This window comes from Ammospiza caudacuta, chromosome 2 (genome assembly GCF_027887145.1).
Source record: "Ammospiza caudacuta isolate bAmmCau1 chromosome 2, bAmmCau1.pri, whole genome shotgun sequence".
Classification (NCBI taxonomy): domain Eukaryota; kingdom Metazoa; phylum Chordata; class Aves; order Passeriformes; family Passerellidae; genus Ammospiza; species Ammospiza caudacuta.
In genome coordinates this window covers 41,400,844-41,422,172 of record NC_080594.1, presented here as the reverse complement: position 1 = coordinate 41,422,172, position 21,329 = coordinate 41,400,844, and the positions used below count along the sequence as shown (strand labels likewise).

Genomic DNA, 21,329 nt, shown 5'->3' with positions numbered 1-21,329 from the left:
CAACTGCATTTGTTTGTTTCTTTTCCCAAAAGCTGCTAATTGCTAGCTATGGCAAAATGGTGGTAAATAATCCTGAATGAATAATGGAGTGAGCAAACAAAGCAGCAGAACCTATTTAATGAAGCACTCTTTCACTTTTGGTACAGCCTGGCCACTTCACAACATCCCCTCCCTGGTGGCATGTTTTGCAGAGTGCTAATTAATGGCTGAGATCTCGGCTCGGCGCTCGGTGCCACAATCTGGAGCATTTTGTAACCACTCTTGCACACACGGCTGCACGTGTGCACTTGCACGCACAGGGGAGAGGAGGCAGCTCATTAACACAGCAGCAGCTCCTGCTGGCACCACGGGGCAAATCCAGGGCTGCTGCTCTCCCCTGATGCAGCTGATGTGTGGGTGCACGGTGGGAGCGGCAGCAGAGTAGTGCGCATGTAGAAACACTGCGGACAGGGCTGGCATGGAAAGAATGGGGAAACATCAGAAAGACCCATTGGAGCAACTCAGGCTGATTGCTGCAGAGTATAAAAAAAAGACTCCTTCCACACAAGCTAGCAGCAGAGTGGAGATTGATGCACATCTGTAAGTCATTGTAAGTTAAGAAGTCCCACATGTCTTACCCTTTCTCTATCCAATTTCTTTTTAACCTTCACGAGTCCCAAAACAGGATCAACTGAAAATTCATTGTCTTGATCCCCATTCACTATGGAAAAATGAATCTGACCATTGGGAGGGCTGTCCAGATCTTCTGCTATCAACTTTTTTTTGAGAGAAGAATAAAAAATTAGAAAAACAAATATCAAGTGATCTGTATGATACATTAATTGCTCAACACACCAAAAAGTAAACTTCACATTCCATCAGACTAGTTATACCTGAACTGTACACCTCTAAAGCATCAATCCAATAGGTTTTGGTTAGCAGGCTTCACTTGGGCCTTTTCAAAATGCTAGTCTGAAAACATACAGAATATTTTAATCTTAATATTCCATACAACACTCTCTCTCTGGATCTACAAGTTGCAAGATGAGAATATTGTGAGGTTTGGGGATGGCACACTGCATGCCAGACTACACAAATACTATGTATTTGGAGCTCTGAGCAGCCTGGTGCAGTGGAAGGTGTCCCTGTGCACAGCATGGGGGTTGGAACTAGATGATCTTTAAGATCTCATCCAACCCTATGACTCTATGATTTTATTTCACTGAAAAGCAGAATTCTGCCTTTCTATTAAAATCTGTTTCTTTCTAGCTGATTCATGTAATGTAACAAAATGCAACGCCTAAAATATGCTATTGCTCTCTGACAGCATAACAGGGTTAAAAAGAAAGGCTCAGTACTACCGCTACTTTCTTTTGGGGAGAAGCTGCCAGCAGCTTGGGGAGCAGTAGCAGACACAGAGTACTGTCTATAAAACGGTTTGGGGGGCCTCAAGACATAGTAATTATCATTATTAGGCAGTGCAGCAGTTTTTCAGGGGCAGGGGCTTCATCACACCAAAATGGCACCCTGGCCCCGCTCACCATGAGCACGGAGTCACCGACGGCCGCGTCCTCGCTGATGACGGCGCTGTAGACGGCCTGGCTGAAGGTGGGCGCGTTGTCGTTGACGTCCGTCACGTTCACGTTCACCGTCGTCACCGCGCTCAGCGCCGGCGTTCCCCCGTCCTTCGCCTCCACTACTAAGTAGAAGTCCTTGCACGATTCAAAATCCAAAGCTTCGACAATGGAAATCACTCCTATGAAGCAAAGGAGGGAATGTCAACAGCCGGCAAAAAGTAAATGATGCCACAGAGCAAGGGATTTGACTGTAGTAAACAGTACAGCATGCTATTTATCACCATGGCACACATACAACACTAACTGTAAGACTGCCCAATCCAATAAAAATGTTTATTCAGGTTTCTAGCTGTCGTTTGATTAAAGAGTGATGCCAATTGCACTTGGGTTGCCTCTGCAGAAAGGGCCTTTACAAGGCATGAGGCAATGAATGGTTCCTCATGAAAATAGCTTTCATTATGTGAGGATCACAGATGAAGAAGTGGGGGCCGTATTCACCCATTTACCATCTCATTCACAGAGCCTTTGGGAGAATTGCATGCCGACTCTGGAAATAAGCCCTGACAAGTCAACAGAAATTCACTCCCACACAATTAACTTCTCATGAATTAAATACAAATGAATAGGATATGAATACCTCTGAGAAATCAGTTGTCTATCATTTAAGTGATTAAACAGAGACTTCCCCACTCAACTAGGTTTATAATATTTATGTTACTTCACCACACAACCAAAATTAAGACTCTCTGTAACTTGATTCACTGCATGCACCCAGATTCCCTCTAGGACAGAAATTATCTGATTTCTAGTGTTCTTACAAACCTCCAACAATATCAGCTTCCTAACCTTCTTAGGAAATGTATTTCAGGCCTTAATATACATTATAGCTAGAAATTTCTTCCTATAATTTTACCAAAGTAATCCAAATGTAATTTAAACCCATTCACTGTAGACTAGGACTACAGTTTATTTCCCTCTTCTTCACAGGTAATTTCTATAGGCATGAAAACTAACAGCACGTCTTCTCTTTTCTAGCTTAAACAGCCTTAATTTCTTCAGTCTTTCCTGTTAAGTCACATTTTACAGACCTCAGATTATTCCTCTTAATCTTGTCTGGGCTCTCTCCAAATGAATTCCACCTTTCATCATGACTTGCTGAAAGCAGGAGCCCCAAAGAGAAGCTTCCAAGGGGCTAGCAGAGAGTTAGGTCCCACTGATAAATGGTGTGAAGGACATTATTTTTCAAGCTCTGATCAGGCATGCTACATCACCACTCTGCTGTCTACAAACTCAGCTCCTGCCTCTAAATGGATAATAATGGAGCTGTCACACATTAATGAATAATATATAGTTTTAGTTTTGGTGGGGTTTTTTTTCTGTGTGATTAAGCTTCATTATGGGTTTTTATTGATTTATTTCCTTGGTTTCATTGTCAAATGTGAAGTTAAGTATTGCTGCCTAGGCATATTTACGTTTAAATTTTTCTAGCTCTAATCAACATGATGAAGATGACAGACAACACACAGTTAAGTCCCTCACATGAGAGGCAGCAGCCTCCGCAGAGTGGAGAGCCATTTTTGCACACTATTATAGAAATGACACAATGCATAATTTTGAGATTTTTCATGTTACTGGCTATTACAGTTGCACCCAAAGAAGTGTTCTCTTCAGCTTTTATAATCAAGACTGCTTTGCTCTCAGACTCAGGTGTCAGATTTGTACTGGTCATCCTGAATGCTATGAGAAGAAGGGGATCCACTACAGGAAGCACAGAATAAACAGGTTACAGTTGATGAAATAAAAACTCAGTGAGGATGAAGAATATATCCCGCTAAGGAAATTCGGAGAAAAGGAGCCATTTACACCAAATGTGATACCTCTGTTTGGTATTTCTCATAGAGAAGCAGTGGTGGACTTCTAAAATTTGTGATGTATAACCAAAAAGACCTCAACTCAAGCCATGGCTGAAGTCAAAAAGACAAATCAGAACAACCTAAGTCAGGGAAGCTGCATATAGCTACATAAATGGCAATCGTGTATTAGGACTGAATTGGTCACAACAGGTCCTGGTAGCACTGGCTGATGCTTTCTAAGGGGCAGACAGTTGAGGCTGTACTCAGCTGGTAAGCAAGTGAACACTGCAAGTGTTCAGAAGTGTTTTGCACAGTTGGCTAATAGGTTGTCACATCTATATTGGTTTCGACAGTCTTACTAATGGAGAAAAGTATTCTCCACTTGAGCTGGGGCAGCCATGTGTGACCGTAGCTGACATCACTCTCCAACCTAAAATTGCTTTTTAACTGTGTAGTTAATTACACACTGACAAGCTGTGAGTCTCTGGCCTTGGAAGTCTTTTGGTCCAAGAGTCTTCCCCAAAGCATTCATGTTTTTCTGATGCTTTAATTCAGCACTGCAAGTAAGAGCCACTTTACAAACCTGTTTTTGAGTTAATCCTGAACTTCCCTTTCTCATTTCCTGATCTGATGAGATAGGCAATCTCAGCATTTGTACCAATGTCTTGGCTTGTAGCAAAAACAGAAAGGACCTCGGTGCCAGGTGAGGTGTCTTCAGGTACTGTCACAAGATAATCTCTTCTTTCGAACACGGGAGGGTTGTCATTAATGTCCAGCACTGTGATGGTAACGGTGGCAAACGAGGATAAGGTCAGCACAATGCTTTGATCTGAGGCCTTTACAGTGATGTTATAGGAGGACTGAAGCTCCCTATCAAGGGGATGCTCCAAAATAATGATTCCTGAAGACCGGTCAACTGAGAAGTAACCATCTGCAGAGTCTGACAGGGAATAGGTGACTTTTCTGTTCACACCTGAAAGAGAAGCAAATGGGAAAATGAAAATGAGAAATAAAGAGAAGAAAAATCTCTCCCCATCTAACAGAAACCCTAAACAAAATCTGCTATCACACTGAGCATTTCCAGTGGGGGTAGAGGTAGGAGTGCCTGTGGGTACAGTATTGCTGAAAGTTGGGAGGTCAGGGCATGCTCTTCTCACATGACAAATCCCTGTGGATAAGTTAAGTTCCTTCCCTCATCATGATACTTTTTTTTTAAAGATTACTGTGCAAAACTGTTGGATATTGAAACCTGAAAGCAGAACCCAGATATTGTCCTTGCCCAGAAGAGTTTATAATTGAATTAGATGAGAGAAGCAGAATGCTGAAATTGGAAATATCTCAGAGCACATCTTGAAGGAATAGAAATGTACATAAAGGGAAAATAAACCCGTAGAAATACATCAGGTGGCACAGAATGTACTTGCTACCAGTGCTGCCTTGATTCCACTGTTGAGCAGAAAAATATTATCATAAGATGATACTTGTTAAACAAAAGCTGCATCAAAAAACTCATGCCAGAATACGGACATTTTAAAAAGGAAAGTCCCTCTGCTCCCCAGCCTAAGAGCAAAAACTGAGTTGTAAAAAAGGTATCCTGTGTTTTTAAAATCCTGCCCGTATTTCCCAATACAAAGCACTTATGCACCCAACTGCTGAATATGCAGATCTATGCTAAGGTTGTTGTCAGTAATAAGGCCTGAGGGGATGGTACTGACTTGGTTTCTGCACTAGAGTGGGATAGCCATTTCAAATCTAATTAAAAGTGAACACAGATATAAGCTAATTCAACTCCCTTGATGCTAGTTGATTTTGTGATTTCGTCCTGGGTGCTTCAGTAAGAGATGATAACTAAAACACAAAGATCCACTAAAATGGAGAATCTCTGTTTTTAACATCTCTCACTTGAGCATTTGCTGCTGTTTTTGTGGGAGAACAGGTTTTACAAGCCTGACATTAATCAGATGAACAAGAGCTACCAATCCCTTCTAGGCATATTTTGTTAATTTAAAATTTGTGACAGTATTATTCTGCTTTCCAGCAGCAAAGCATTGTAGAAATGTCTGATCAAAAGCAGCACAAATCACAGTTGTTTTCTGCTTGATGTAGCAGGAGTTGAGCATCCACACAAGGGGGAGCTGGGAGACTCTTTGTTCAATCACACGCACATAAAAGCTAGAGCAACTACAAAGTCTCAGACCCTACTTGAAGGGCATTAGGAATTATTATTTGGCTCTTCAGAGAATAAAGTTTTTATGCAGTGCTTGAGACACCAGAGTATATTTAAAAGGTTGAAATGCCTTTAAAATACGGAACATATTAAATGGCAAAATTGCAGTGAACTAGGCTGTTAGGGTTTTCGTGTTGTTTTGGTTTGGTTTTTTAATCACAGCAAAGCCTCTCTATTCACCCTGGCATCACAAATATGAAAAATAACAGGTCCCACTTTCAGCAAAACAGCAAGGCAATCAAGGAACTGACTCCTGTCCTATAGGGGAGAAACTGATCCCACAAATTCACAGGAAATTCCTTCATGTTAAAACACGAAGGCTTTGAATACCCTACAGCTGCTGGAGAGCACACTCACCTGTTTCATTAGTCTCTTAATACATATAACAAAATACTGTGCCAGCTGACAGTCAACCAAACTGACAAACACTAAAAAGTAGTAAAACCCTCTAGAAAGTGGAAGATTTTAAGAGTCTGAATGGTTGAGGTATCTACGTTTCCAGCTGGGGAGGATCTCCTTCAGCTACACATCCTCAATGAACTTCTACTTACAAAAAAAGGACAGACATGACTATAACAATTAATGAGTTAGTAATAGCTGATCCTCAGGGATGCTGGAAAATAGGATATTTTTCCCCTTGATTCAGAGCATACCACTGAGCACCCAACCTACACATGAGTTTTAAGTGTAAAACTATTTAGTATTCTGCACCAGCCACTCTTGGTGCCTGCCAGTTTGTACACAGTATCAGACACCCCTCTGAGGCAGGGGCCCTAACACACACCCTCAACTCCTCTGCAACTGCAGGACTGCTTTAGTCTGGTTTGCAGCTTTCTCTGGCACAAACTCCCTTTCTGATACTCACTACAGCACACCTGGGCACACGACAGAAGATTCATATAGTCCTTGAGAGCACAAACAGCCAGAAAGGAAATGGCCAATGGATGCCTTGTGCCTTGAAACACCAGGAAACTTCAGCAAGTGTATCTTGCAATGGGGAGTGGGGAGAGAAAATCTGGTGCATGCGACACCACAGAGGGCAAGTTTATGTACAGGAGGTAATAACTCCAGTAAAGGCAATCTGACATATAATCCAGCCCCTCTTCTTCTATTCTACCTCCTAAAAGCGATGTCCATGAATTAACAAAATATTAATAGTGTTTTTTGTAAGCCATTGCTGGTGTTCCTACAATGGAGACAGATCAGATATAGATTATGGTGTTCTGGTTGCTCACTCTAATACATAGGATTTTTAGGCAGAAATAGAGACAGTAAAATCTTGATGTTAAGTGCTTTATTTTTCCATCCTGGAAAATGAGAGAGGACTACAGAAGTTCCACAGACATAGGTTATCTTCTACCAGAACAGTCTTATTTTTCCCATGGGACATGAAAGAAAAAAAGGAAGTGCCATTTTATACAAGAAGAGACAGAAGATTAGGTCAGAAGACCTGAGTGGGTATACAGATACCAACTCTTGGTGGCTTTTGGCCCAAATGCCAAAAGGAGAAAAAAAGGAGACATACAGAGGGAGATCTTAGCTGTGTGCTGACCCTCTCATAGTGTGTTTTGAGGGGTGGAATTTAATACTTGCTTCTTAAGAGTAATATAATTGAAAAACTGTGGCAGAAACAGCACTCGAAAGAAAGTGTTTGTTACATCAATAGCTGTTTCTACTGAGCTTTCTGACCCAAGGCTGGCAGAGAAATGGGCATGAGGCAAAGGTGAAGTAGGAAGCTATTCTATTGAAATTCAAAATGCTTTAGTCCGGGGGCTACTCTATTCTGAGAGAGGTGTCCACCAGTGTGTGTCAGTGTCATCCCTGCCACAGAGGTGATGGTAGATTCTGCTATAAAGGAGATGCTTTCTGTGGAAAGGAAACAGCTGCTTCAATGCCATGGCTCCTGCAGTGGTAAAGAGAGCAATCCTCCCACACTGCTTGCCTACAGCTCTTGGGGGGGGTTAATGTTTGCAAACTGTTTTGTGTCAACTCACTCACTCAAACTTCTCAGATTTCTAAGGTGCCAATCATGAACATGAGCTATTTGAACAAGGAAAGCCTTTGCAGGAATCATTATTACAATAAGAAAATTGCAGTACATTTCTTTTTAAATAAAGGAATAAGGTAACACCTTTTCTATTTAGACTTGTATTAGCATACGATAGAATACTGCCCTTTGCCAAATCTCAGGTGTGAATAGCTTGTAAAACACACACCCGCCTAGTACCTCAAACACCACTCTTCAAACAGGCTTTTATTCTCGGTTTCTTCTGTACTAAAACAAAGGGGCACACACTGAATGTCACATCATGACAACTCCTATGTCATTACTACTCTCAATAGCATCAGGAATATATAATAACTTTGCTTCACAATTCAGCACTATCAATATCCTCCTTGTATAAAGCACAGAATCACAGAATCATTCAGGCTGGAAATGACCTTTGAGATCATTGTCACATCTATACATCTTTTAAATACTGCCCAAGGTTGTAACTCAACTGCTTCCTTGGGCAGCCTGTTCCAGTGCTTGAAAATGCTTTCAGAGAAGAAATTTTTCCTTTTCCCCAGTCTAAACCTCCCGTGGCTTAACTTGCTGCCATTTCCTATTGTCCTACGGCCTGTTACTTGGGAAAAGAGTCCCACCCTCAACTCACTACAACCTTCTGTTAAGTGGCTGTAGAGAGAGAGAAGGTCCCTGTGAGCCTCCCTTACTCCAAACTAAACACCCCCAGCTCCCTCAGCCGCTCCTCACAGCACTTGTGCTCCAGAACCTTCCCCAGCTCCATTTCCCTTCTATGGACACGCTCCAGCCCCTCAATGTCCTTCTTGCAGTGAGGGTCCAGAACTGAACACAGGATTTGAGGCGCAACTCAACTGAAAATGGTGGAGTTACAACACATTTTGATCCAGATTGACACCAATTAAAAGGCTGAGCATTAACCCAACAGGCACAATCCCCATATGACAGTAAGTTTCTGCAGTGGGCAATACTTTTAGGCATCACGCAAAAAGTAAAAGTTACACATATTAAAAGCCACACATAGTGTTTCTCCTTTCAGTTTTCATCTGTCACCCTGAACTCATTATTTAATGCATTTCCCCAAATACAGCTAGACCACTCATTTTAGTTTATGTCTGAAAAATGACATTAACTTTTGTCATCTACTCATTTTCATTTTGAAAAAACAATGAAAAGAAATGTAACGTCAAGTATTAAAAATAAACAAGATGTAGACCAGAAAGCAAGCTGAAAAAGAATATTTTTCAGTTTAGCAGTGGTTTGCAGACATACAAAGCAAACTGTCTGATTGTTGTGCTTCCTCTTGCCTCTTTTATGATGTGATGATTAACACTGGTGTGTACCTATGACCCTTCCCAACTACCCAAATGTTAACCCACAAGGCCAATTACTAGAAAATAAAAGTCCACAACTTCGTTAACAGCAAACAAGACAAAAGATGAATTCTAAACCAGATTTTATAGTACTGTACTCCATCATTTTGAGATGAAAGAGAAACCTTGCCTGAAGTACCTTGTTGAACTGTAGAAGAATATATAGCCCCATAGGGAAAATATTTCAAGTGATTTTTACAGCTTAAGCAGAAAACCTGGCTGAGTTCAGTCCATAACACTGCTACCAAGTTAGACTTCCACTATTTTTCCTTTCTCTGAGGGAAAAAAATAGCCCTAACCCCAAAGGCCTGTGTTCACACCACTGCTCCAATGGAGTCAGGGTACCATGGGGTGAGAGCAGGGCAGACCTGAAGATAATCAGCCCCTTACTGAAGGGAAATACTTGACAGAAATGGGAGGTACAAACTGTTAGCAGTATGGGACCATCCTGCTTTCCATTTCAGCTGGGACAGGAGCTGCCTTTTTGGTGGGAAGTCAAGATCTGGATAGTTGACTCACCCTCCATCTCTTTCCTCCCAGGGATTTTCATATTCCTGGGTACCGGTTTACATCACTTGACATATATACTTGTTTTCTTCAGTGATCCTGAGTCAATTTTTCTGAAACTGGGATTTTGGAGATACCTGATTTAGGTTTACACATTGCAGCTGGCAACATAGGGAAACATAACCAGAAGCAGTGGAATGCACACAGAGAGAAACATAAAAAACACATATACATATATGTAAGCATGACTAGAACCATTAAGGTAGGAAAAAACCTCTAAGACCATTGAGTCCAACTGTTAACCCAGCTCCAAACGGTATCCTCAACCAGCACATCCATGCACATTTAAAACACTTCCAGGGATAGTAATTCCACCCTGGACAGCCTATTCCAATGCCTGTGAAGAAATTTTTCCTAATATTCTATCTAAATCTTTCCTGGCACAACTTGAGGCCATTTCCTCTCGTCCTTTCACTTGCTACCTGGGAGATGAGACCAACCCCTACCTCACTACAAGCTCCTTTTAGGTAGTTATTAAGAGCAAGCAGGTCTCCTCTGAGTCTCCTTTTCTGCAGGCTAAACAACCCCAGCTCCCCCAGCCTCTCTTCATCAGACATGTGATCAAATAGTTTGTATATTATATATTATATATTTGTGTATGTGTATATACAGAGAGACTATTCATATACATATATGTTTAAGTGTTCCAGTTTAAAGACAGAGTTTATTTGCTCAATGTAATCCAAGAGATACAATTCTCCCTTGTCTACTTCTTTGCCTCTATGTTGTTAACAATGTCTTGGAAATCTCAAAAATTAAAGAAACTACTAGAAATGAGAAAGTGTGAAGAGAGCCAAAATCCTGAGAGGTCATCTAATTTATCCCTGCACAAAGACAAGATGGATGCAATTCATCCCCAAACAGAGGTCTCTCCTTTGATCAGGAACTTGCATAAGCTCCTTGGACACCCCAGAGTCTCACTTTTCTTACAACTAAAAATCTTTTTGCTGACTTTTTGCTGAGATTGAATAAAATTAATAAAAGACAAGGGAAAAAGAAAAAAGAACAAGGGTCAGCTTCCTTCCTCAGAGCTACTTATCTGAAAGCTGAAGACTGTTATATTTTACCATCTCAACTCTTTTTTCCCTGGCACACCCTCTCAACTGTTTCAATATTTCCTGACTTTTCTTCCAGACTTGTGATCTCTTTTGTCAATCTCCTACATCTTCCTGGAAAATGTAGCCCACACCTTCTTGGAAGTGTTGCACCCCGAAAAACACGGCCTTTCAGGTCAGGATTTGCCAACACCAATTAAACAGAAAGAATTACTTATTTTTTCCAGTGTTACTCTGGTTCACCCATCTCATAGAATATTTGCCTTTTCATAACAGTATGAAAGAATAAATACCTTCAGCCTGTGGGTCACAGCTGCACCTCTGCAGCCACCAGCCAGACAACACCAGTGCACATGGTTCTCTTGCCTAAACATGGACGTCACACTTATCTTGATGTCTTGCACTGGGCTTTTTCATACCACTTTTCCAACTGTTAAATACCACAGCTGCAGCTTTGGCACTATCTAGGGTAACTTGCAGCACCACTCTGCTTTCTGACATTTAGCAATACAGTCCTTATGCCCATTTATTAGGAATCAAAATAGCAATGCTGCACCCAGCATCTTTCTTAACTTACCCCTCCAGTAAAAAGGTTACTACAAACTCCCCTGACAGCAGTTTGGTGCAGATCATGTTTCCCTGGCTTACACATAAAAATATGGTGCAGTACAATGCCATAAAACTCACTAAACCTAAGCCATAACACTCATAATATTTATTTCAATATGGCCTCCTCACATGTTGCAGAAGGAAATGAGACTGGTTTGATGACTTCCAGTTCCTGAACACAGACTAGCTTTCAGTCATCTTGATACACACATCTCATTATTTTAATACAAGGAGGGTTACTGCATTCCCCTGACCACCCCTGAAGCTTTAAAAATATGGCCCTGTGAGGGATTCAACAGGGTCGTGCTGAATGTTTTGTCAGAGGTTTTCAAAATCCCCGAATACCTTGTTTATTAACCTCCTAACAATAAGTCAAGTCTAAACTCCTAAGAGCCTATTATTTTTTAATTTGGTAATTTTTCAGGGCTCCAGTGTGCTGCATCTCTGCATTCCTATTAGTGTTTTTGCCTTTACTAGGAAGGCAAAATCTAGGTTTTCTCCTGAACAGCTCACTGAGTGAATTTGGACTTGCAAGTGTCTGTAGGACTGGCCAGACAACTGGGGAACGCTGGGCTTTGCCCTTCCACACTCCTTATGGAAGACTCGACAGAAGTCTAATGGTAAGGACACCTTTCCAGGAAGAAGGAGCATAAGGATACATCATCATGGACTATTGCTATTCATTGAATAAGCTCTGAGGAACAGAGCCCAGAACCAAATTAACCACCAGGCTACAGAGCAATTTTTGTGTTTTGTTTTTTTTTTTTTTTTTCCTTTTTGTTTTGATTTTGGTTTTTTTGGCTTTTTGTTTGGGGTTTTTTTTTTGGTTGATTGGTTTGTTGGTTGGTTTTTTCTTTCATGGCTGATTCCCAAATTCTTTCTGAAAACAGCTCCAGTGACAGTGGACAGGCCTCCCTACTTAAACAACACCTCTGCACTGTTTTGGATTGCTAGAGTAAAGGGAATTAATAATTCATGTCTCTTTCACATTCTGCATTAGAGACCTAACCCGGGTACTATTTTAAAAGTCTGTGAGGCAACAATGTGGGTGAAGATATAGGAAGCACCATGCATATTTTAAAGAGAATGAGTCATCCTCTGTAAAATATCTTGTAATATTTATTTTATAAAAACCCAGACAATACCTAGAAATGCCATCTAGCTGGCCTCATTACCAAAGTTAACTACCTATTAGTTGTTGAGTTTTAGTATATCTTCTGTCCTATTATCTCTGTTATTCTTTTTATTCATGTTTTGATCCCTGCCTTCATCTTTTTCAGATCCTGAACACTCCAAAAGTTTCTAGATCCATTTTAAGGGACATGCCCAACACTAACAAACAGGCAAAGCAAAGGTTTGCTGTGTACTGGTTCTGCCAGAAAATGCCAAAATCAGCATTTCTATTATTTTGTTACTTACCATTACATGTAATTCAGAGAGCTGCTCTCCAATCAAGCTGTGACTGTCTTCCACTTCTCTCTGACCCTCCTGCAATCTCACCTGGCAACACTTCACACTTCCCTGAGCCCAGCTGTGAGGCAGCTGTGACTGCAACACGCTCAGTTGCCCTAATTCCTTCAAGAGCAAATCCCACCATTGATGAGGCTGAAGTTTGTACTCTAGTCCAACATGTGTATTCTTGAAAGTGGTGACCCATTGAACAGCCTGCGTGATTTTTTCCATGCTAGGCTCACCAGCATCCTGATGCCACTTTTTAAAAATCAGTGATAAACCTCAGAGAACTATCTATATTCTGATCACTACTTTGGCAGGTACTTAATTTTTACTGTTTTAGTAATTTCTTCTTTTTTCTCATTGACACAAAGAGAGGGCAGGAAGAAAAAGAAGACAAAATACACCTGCTTCCCCATCCTCTTGGAGGTAGGTACACACTAAATTGGACTGGCTGAAACCTGAAGAAGAAGTCATATTACCATTTATCCCTAGTAAAGAAATCTATTATTTCCTGTGCAGGTGCCGTGTGAGCAACACATGGTAAGGGTAAGGGTTTGGGTGTGTGCTTTTTTTGACGAAGTCTTTATTGAAACATCAAAATCCATGAGGTCAAACCTTGCAGGAAAAATATAGTTTCTTGACACAGATTTCTTTGAAATCCAACATAAAATTTTCCATCAGAACCTGAAAGAAAATGGCACTCCTTCCCTCAGTTTACCAGTTTCCCTATCAATTCTTGATGGAGAAGTTTGGGTTTAGGAAGCAGATGTCTCCTACTAAGAAGGTCAAACTACTTCCCCCAGAAGGGCTGAGTCTCTTCTGCTGCAGCTCTTCCACTTTGTGTGAAAAGGTGAATAATTAGCTCCACGTGCCAAGAATCAGACTGATTACAGACTTGATTTATTTAAAATCTCCAGATTAAACACAAATGCACTAATCAGCTGACAACAGAATCCTTCTCATAAATCCTGGTCCAAATAATATTTAACTCTATAAAACTGCTTAAAGAACAGAGTCAAATTCAACCCCAATTAACCCATATAATCTGACTGTATAAACATACCTGTGGGAGGGTCTCAAATCTTATTCTGGCTTCCTGAATTAGGCTTTCAACAGCCATATTTTCTCTCATATCCACCTAAGTACCAAAGCATCAAATACTAGGAACAAAGAATAGAAATCCAGGCTCATCATTCAAATCTACTGACCCCAAAACTAGCTGGATGTTTTTTTTCAGAACTGGTGAATAAATCTTAGACCATTCTGCTCGTGAGGCTACAAGCCCTGCAGAAACTGGGACATATCCAAAAGTCTGGGCAACCTATGCACAAAAGTGAGAAAATGCTTTGAATAAGGTAGCAGACTGCTCATTGTTTTTCCAGGTTGCATTACTCAATGTCATTAAATCTTCTGTACGATATGGGAGGCTATTTCCTGAAATAACACCTTTTTTTCATGTACAACAGATCATGGTGAGCATGTTACACTTTTATCTGTATCCACAATGCAGGTCTCTGGTTATTCCCAGAGGACCTCTGAGGTGCTCATGCTGCATAGCAGTCAACCCTTGGAAGACATCACCCTCTGCCCTTGGAGGTAGCCAAAAGCCATCTGGACTGAGTCCTAGATAACCTGCTGTAGACACCCCTGCTTGTGCAGGAGGGTTGGACAAGATGCCTGCTATTCAAGGAAGAAGCAGACCAGTCACACCAGTGACTCTGAGAAGCACTCAGATTTGCCTTCCCAAACCAAAACATGGATACCAGCTGGCTCCTAGCAGCATGCATGTTACCACATCTCCTGTGGGATGCGCTGGCATGGGCCCTGGGCTGGGGAGGGGCTGTGAGGTTGGGGGACAGCTGAGAACAGAGCAGGGCAGCCTGCACATTGTACGAACTCTGCAACCAAATAAAGGCTGCTCCTGTCAATTTTTTACCTACATGCCTGTGTTTTCCTGCACGTTGGCTGCATGCAATACAAGGTGCTGGCTCAAAGATGGCCCAGTCCATCTGTACTGGCTGGTTGTGCAGGGGATGATTTGCCACAGCTTTAAACATCGACTAATGGGGAGAGAGGCTGGAAGGCAGCAGTGGCAGGCAGGAGAGAGCTGCCTGACAAGGCAATTCCCATGGTGAGCCAAATTAGAATCTCATATTCATCATAAACCCAGAAAAAAAATCAATTGGTCAGTGAAATCACTAAACTGAGTACAGATCTGGATGGCTGATGCCCCAGTGGTGATGAAGAAGACTGCAGAAGGATGGATAATGCACTATTCATTTTAGTGCAATAAGTGCTCCTGCCTTTGGTAGACTACACCATTAATCATCATGGAAACAGGCCTGAGCAGGGAGCACAGCATCTGCAAGTGAGGCAGGATTTAACCATCACTTAAAGCACTGCTGAGCCTGGATGATACTGTCATTCATTCTTGTACTCTGTGAGCAAGGCCACAACACCCTGTGCATGCAGAAAACACGAGCAGCCCTGGAAACGAGTATGTGCCTGCACCTCAGCTTTGGGCTCCATGTTTATCCTGAAGTTTGTTGCAAGTATGATGTCAAAAAATTAATAAAGTCCCATGTAAGTTTCCTCAGAGTTGCTGCCCTAAAATGACCCTAATTCCTTTGAAACAGGCTGATATTGCAGTTGTGTGATGGGTTTGCTCATGTAATTACACCTCAGCATTCATTCCATCTCTTCTAGTGCCTTAATTTGAACAAAATGGAGTAATTTGGCTCTTTTCTTTGGAGACAGTGGGAGGTGAAAAATTCACTGCCTTCTGTAAACCTCTTGAAAAAATGTAGAACCAGCATTTCGCTTTCATTTCTTAGTTTGAACATTTCCAAACCTGCTGGTGGTGAATAAGTCTCAAATACCATATTGTGGAAATACTAAAACTTTCCAATTACAGCAGTATAGGAGAAAGAATTGTTTTCAATTAAAACCATAAAATATCCTAACAAATAGACTTATGTATATTCTCTCTCCTTCAGGAGATCATGTAATTTAAGATCCGCAGCTGTATGTCGAGGTAATGGAAAATGAGCTTGTGTGCTACTAAACAGTTAAAACTGTTTTCTTTTGTTGAATACTGTGAAGGAGGATGACAATTTTCCCTCAGTGTGTCCAGCTGGTACAGCTATTTTCTAAGTATGTATCCAAATTATAAATATAATAAACAGCAATTTATGGTCCAGTCCTATAATTTCACATGATATTATGAGATCAGGAGCTTCAACAGATTTTAAAGGCACAAGGCAGATATAACCCTATTTTTCTCTTAAGTGGACATTTTTTTAAATTATCTAGCAGCATCTGAACACAGTATTGTCAGGATTCTGTTGTGTTTAGTTGTGGACCATAAAAGGACTTCTCACAAGTCTTCTCTCAATGGCCTCAATATTCATGCTCCTGCCCTTCAAGCCCAAAGCAGAGCAGGCAAATTCTAAGTCTGATCACAAGATTTTTCCGGAATGTTAAAAATTTATTTGTATGATTACTGCCTCCACTGATGTTTTCAGGACACCACTTCAAAAAGCCTTAGAGGACTCTCAGCCCATCAGGAATATCAATAATATATTTGTTCTCTCATGGGAACATTACAATACCTGAACTCATTCCTTACCTAGCAATAGGGAATCAGTGATTTTACTAGGGACTAACGGAACAGTAACTAGAACAAAATCCAGTTTTAGGGACTTTTTAGTAATTTACTTACGGTACACAGTATGGTTTGATTTTCAGGTCCAAGCATTAATGAAGTACATAGCCCCTTCTCATTCACCATATCCATCCCTCCCTTTAACTTCTCTAGTTTCAGAAGGAAGGTACAGCAACTAGCTCATATTTTGTGGGTTTTTTTAATTGTTAATTATCTTGTTATGTAAAGTTGGCGCTAGTGAGAACTTTTCTTGACAACTTTTTATTCTAATTGTGTCCCCTCTCTCCTTGAATGTCATCCCACATACAAGAAAAATGGCAATTAATACAACAGTGGAAAATAACAACACTGTCTCTTCAGATGGTTCAGTAGTTTACCAGCAGTAATTGGCTCTTCACTGCAGGACAATATCATAACTTTAATTGCAAGTTTTCAACCATGGCACATAATGTGGCTCTTCATAGATACATTAATGAATGATTGCTGCTCCTTTATAAATTCCTGTATATCTAAACTATCAGCCTCACAAATAACTGAGACTTCCAGCATGCACTCTACTCAGCAAAATTATTTTTTTAATTCGCTTAATGAAAAATCTGCTTTTTGCATGAAACTACTCAGGCCATAGGTTTTACAGAACACCTTCAAAACACAGGAAGAAAAAACAAACAAACAAACAAACAAAGTTATTTCAATTCAAATGAATGACCTAAAAATTTTTCTAACATTCAGTAGGTTTTACCACTGTATTATGCAAAATTATTGCCCTTTAAATATTTATAATCGGGCCCACATTTCAAGGCTAAGGTCCTCATATAATAAAAGATTACACTTTCAAGGAGTGTGCAGTTAAGTAACCAGAACATTTATAATGTACATTCACAGTGTGCAATAGTTTTATGCTAAGGTAACCAGCTGGAACAAATGGGAGCTATTGCAGTATAAAACTCTAGAAAAGCTGTGATTAATCAGGTATAGGTCCCTGTGGCATGTAACTATATTATTTGCATAAATAGAGGCATGGGTGCTCAAAATCATGGCTCAAGAAAAGAGGCAAGACCACTGAAGGAAGAAAGTTGCAATTTAGCCCCAAAAACATCTTTCCCCCACTATTGCTGATCAAGAGAAGACTACATGTTTCTGTGGCTGCTGCAACACCTTTCTGTTTCTAACACCATTATGTCAAGATCAGGCACAAGCATTTTGATGTGAAAAAAGAGAAGAGAAAGAAATGGGGAGGGTAAAGAAGAATGAGGAGGAGAAAATGGAAGAAATTTAGCAATAGAGAAGCAAATCAGCTCAGCAATTCCACCAACCCACAGAATTTTCATTTTTTTTTTGCAATTTTATTTACTTACCAACATCAGGATCAGTTGCTTGGACTCTTGTTAACAAAGCTTTAGTGGCTGTGTTCTCATAGACACAAGCAGTGTAGTGGTCAGATGAAAACACTGGTGGATTATCATTAACATCTTCTAAAATAAGATGGATTTCTGACTGGCAAAACCTGCCACCACCATCAGTGGCTCGGGCAACTAAGTTGTATGCAGGGATTTTCTCTCGGTCAAGAGGGGCCAGAGATTTCAGCTCACCTGAAATTATTTAAAAGCAGAAATTGTCATTACTATTGTAGCAACATCACTAATTCTAGACAGCCTGAGTGTCTCAAAACCATGTGTTCCAAAGGAACAGGAAAGAGAAAATAAAACCAACATTGCTTATTCCAACAAACAGATTAAAAACTCACAACAGTGTCACCTCCCCTTACTCTTTACCTAAATAAGTGAGGTGCCAATATGAGTGCAGGGATGACAAGCCATTCATAGTGGCTTTAACAGCAGCCTACAGCTTTACCCAGATGAACACCACCAAGTTTTTCCAAGTCTGTCTTTCTGTCACTCCCAAGATTTATAGACTCCTTAACACAGAAATATTTCCTTTTTAGCATCATCTGCTATGATACGACAAAGGGTAATAGTTTTAAATTAAAAGAGGGTAGATTTAGACTAGATATAAGGGAAGACATTTTATATGATTAGGGTGGTGAAATTGGCACTGGCACAGCCCTAGAAACCTTAACTGGATGGGTCTCTGATTAACATGATCTATTTGAAATGAATCTCCATATGGAAAGGAGTCTGGCCTAGATGACCTTCTAAGTTCTCTTCCTACCCAAAATATCCTGTGGTTCTCTAATAAATCTCTGATCTAACTTGAAATCTGTAGGGAAACAAAAGGCTGGATATCCACTGTTCTGGTTATGACATCCAAGCTGGCCAACAAAGATGTCCCTCTTTCTCCCTCCTGTCACCACCGTTCAAATGGTCACCCACATCTGCCAGAACTGGAACAACTGGCTGATAGCCACGTGTAACCTAACTCTATTCAATGAAGCCAGTACCCAGAGGGGTTAAGGCTATTCAGAAACATTTGGTTGTATTCTTACCATTTTCTGGATCTAAGAAAAATTTATTGTTCCCCGAACCATAAAGAGAATAGCGAATTTCACCATTGGCCCCGATGTCAGCATCTTTAGCGCTGATTTTGAGAATTACTTTGTTTGGTGGAATGTCTTCAGGAAACAATGCTGTGTAGGCAACCTAGAGTCAAAAACACACATGTAAGTTATGCTGTAGCAGTATTTTACAGTCTTTGAACAACCTTTTTGTAAAAACTATTCGTAGTGCATCTTTCTATACAGGAAACAATTTTCCTTTACACAACACATTCCTAGAAATTCAAATTACTGTTAAGTTCTGAGGTGTCACAGAAACAATGCCAGATTATGACTGTGAATAGGGCTCATCTTAAGTGCTTAATGCAATGCCATTTCGTATCTTCTATTCAGTCCATTGACACCTATGAAATGAAAATCTTGATGAGTGTGCTAACAGAAACAATTGTTTTTATCACCTCATCCAGCAGTTTTGAGGGAAATACAGATTGTGATTCCCCAGAGTGGTAGAGTGGCTCTTGCAATGAGACTAATCCAACAGTGAATGATAATGTAACGATGGGAATTATAGGAGTATGTGCATGCACACATACACACACATACATATATATATATATATATTTATAAATTTTCTGTGAGTAGTACTATTAAGGAACTCTGGGTTTTATCATGTTTTTTCTTTCACACAGACCTTTCTAATTGCACTAACATCAGTTCCCTGGATAGCCTTTCCACAGAATACAAGACAGTTAGCACTCTGAAAGCATTGGTCAGGCCACACTATGTGTATTCCAGACAACAGGATAGCAAGCTACAGCCTTCTTTTCCACTGGATGGCTGGGATCTGGAAAGTTGAGGAAAGCTCGAATTAAACTAGACTGATGACATTTCTACATGGATTGTGAAAGGAGAGCTCATTCTTTTTTGCAGGGGAGGAGTAGCTGCCCAATGCCACCTCACAACGCACCATTTGCTGTAAAGCCAACTAAGGCCACTGAGTACAAGACTCCTTTGAAAGCTTTATGAGACCATTATCCTTCAATCTTGGCTTCACAGGAATGCTATATCCTGCTTCTCTCTCAGAACACTGCAGATTCCTCAACTAAGACCATAAGGATGAAAATCAGCATTGCCTATGAATGCTTTGAATACTTGCAAACAGCAAGAGACTCCCGTAGGGAGAGCATGGCTCTCAACACAGTGGCCACTTGCCATGGGTGGTGTTAACTCACCTGCTCACAAACTGGATTATTATCATTGACATCAGTGACAGTCACTTCCACAGCAGCTTGGGTCACAAAGAGGCCATCTGTGGCAGTGATGTTCAGATAATAAATGTCCTGCTCTTCCCGATCCAGAGGCCTTTTAACATAAACTTTCCACTCGTTCTGAACCAGTCCCAGAGCGAACTTCCCTTTGGGATTCCCTCCTGCAATAAGACAAGCAACACACCATGAGCTGTGGTGTCCCTTCAGAGCTCCCACCTGGTTTAAACACAGAGACACATCACTAAGCAGCCATCATTTCTTTCACAGCTTTTGGTCCTTCCAAACTTGCAGACTCAGGAAATCTGTAATGAAATCACACTCCCTGTGTTTATTGCCCCCTGATTGCCCTGTATGAAAGTGAACTGATAACTTTCAGTGGAAAAAAAATCCATTTAGCAGAGCTGAAGATGATCTCTCGTTCAGTTCTCCGTAAGGGTAATCAAATTCACACTGTGAACAATCAATAGTCCTCTTGGGCTGGTACAATTGTCTTTCCACTTAGTCTCGGGAGAGGATGTAATACACTGTAGCTCTTGTTACCAAGACAATTTCATTAGCTGTTGATTATGCAATCAAGGACTGGAAGTGGGTTCTATTAAGGAATCCTCTAATGAAAACTTTATCATACAGCTGCGCCATTCTGGTGCTTATTAAAATTCTAGTTTTTAAAAAAGTTTACATGACACAGGAAGACACATTAGTATTAAATAGTCCTAACAAGAGGTCATTTGAGAAACAGTTGGAAGATAAACAGTACAAATAGATCAAATGTATCCAAGAGTGAAAGCTGGTGAAAGGTGTGCAGGAGATAAAGCAGAAGAGATTTTTACCATGCCATAACACTGACACTGAACCTGGCAATGTTGCTCTTCCACATCATTAAATTGCCTGGTGTCAAAAACAGGTTGGGAGAGGGAAAGTTTTGGTCCACATCATCCTCAGGAGGAAGGGAAGGGGAAGGAGAAGGGAAGGACATGTCACATACAGAAGTGTGCAATAATTAGGGTGGGCACAATCCTTAATGTTTCAAACAGTTATTCAGTTATTTACTCTTTTATCTGAAATGGTACAGTCTCCTGCCTGGTCCGTGAAGAAATCATCTTCAATCATCTTTCTGTGTGTCTGATCCAAACCTCCTGTCAGACCAGACAGTAAAATCTTTTAAACCAATGTTATGACTTCACTTTGCTAGGCAGCTAAGGCCCATACTGCTTGCTCATTTCC

At 40.7% G+C, this 21,329-nt stretch overlaps 1 protein-coding gene across 1 annotated transcript in view; it reads right to left on the bottom strand.

The window, feature by feature from the left end:
* FAT3 (FAT atypical cadherin 3) overlaps positions 1–21,329 on the bottom strand; it is a 393,636-nt gene that overhangs the window by 45,029 nt on the left and 327,278 nt on the right. Inside the window, exons 12-17 of the mRNA XM_058825430.1 lie at positions 20,070–20,266; positions 18,829–18,982; positions 17,741–17,974; positions 3,993–4,382; positions 1,521–1,735; positions 618–755 (exon numbers count right to left, since the gene is read on the bottom strand). Coding sequence (XP_058681413.1) covers positions 618–755; positions 1,521–1,735; positions 3,993–4,382; positions 17,741–17,974; positions 18,829–18,982; positions 20,070–20,266 — 1,328 coding nt within the window. The remainder of the gene's footprint in view (positions 1–617; positions 756–1,520; positions 1,736–3,992; positions 4,383–17,740; positions 17,975–18,828; positions 18,983–20,069; positions 20,267–21,329) is intronic.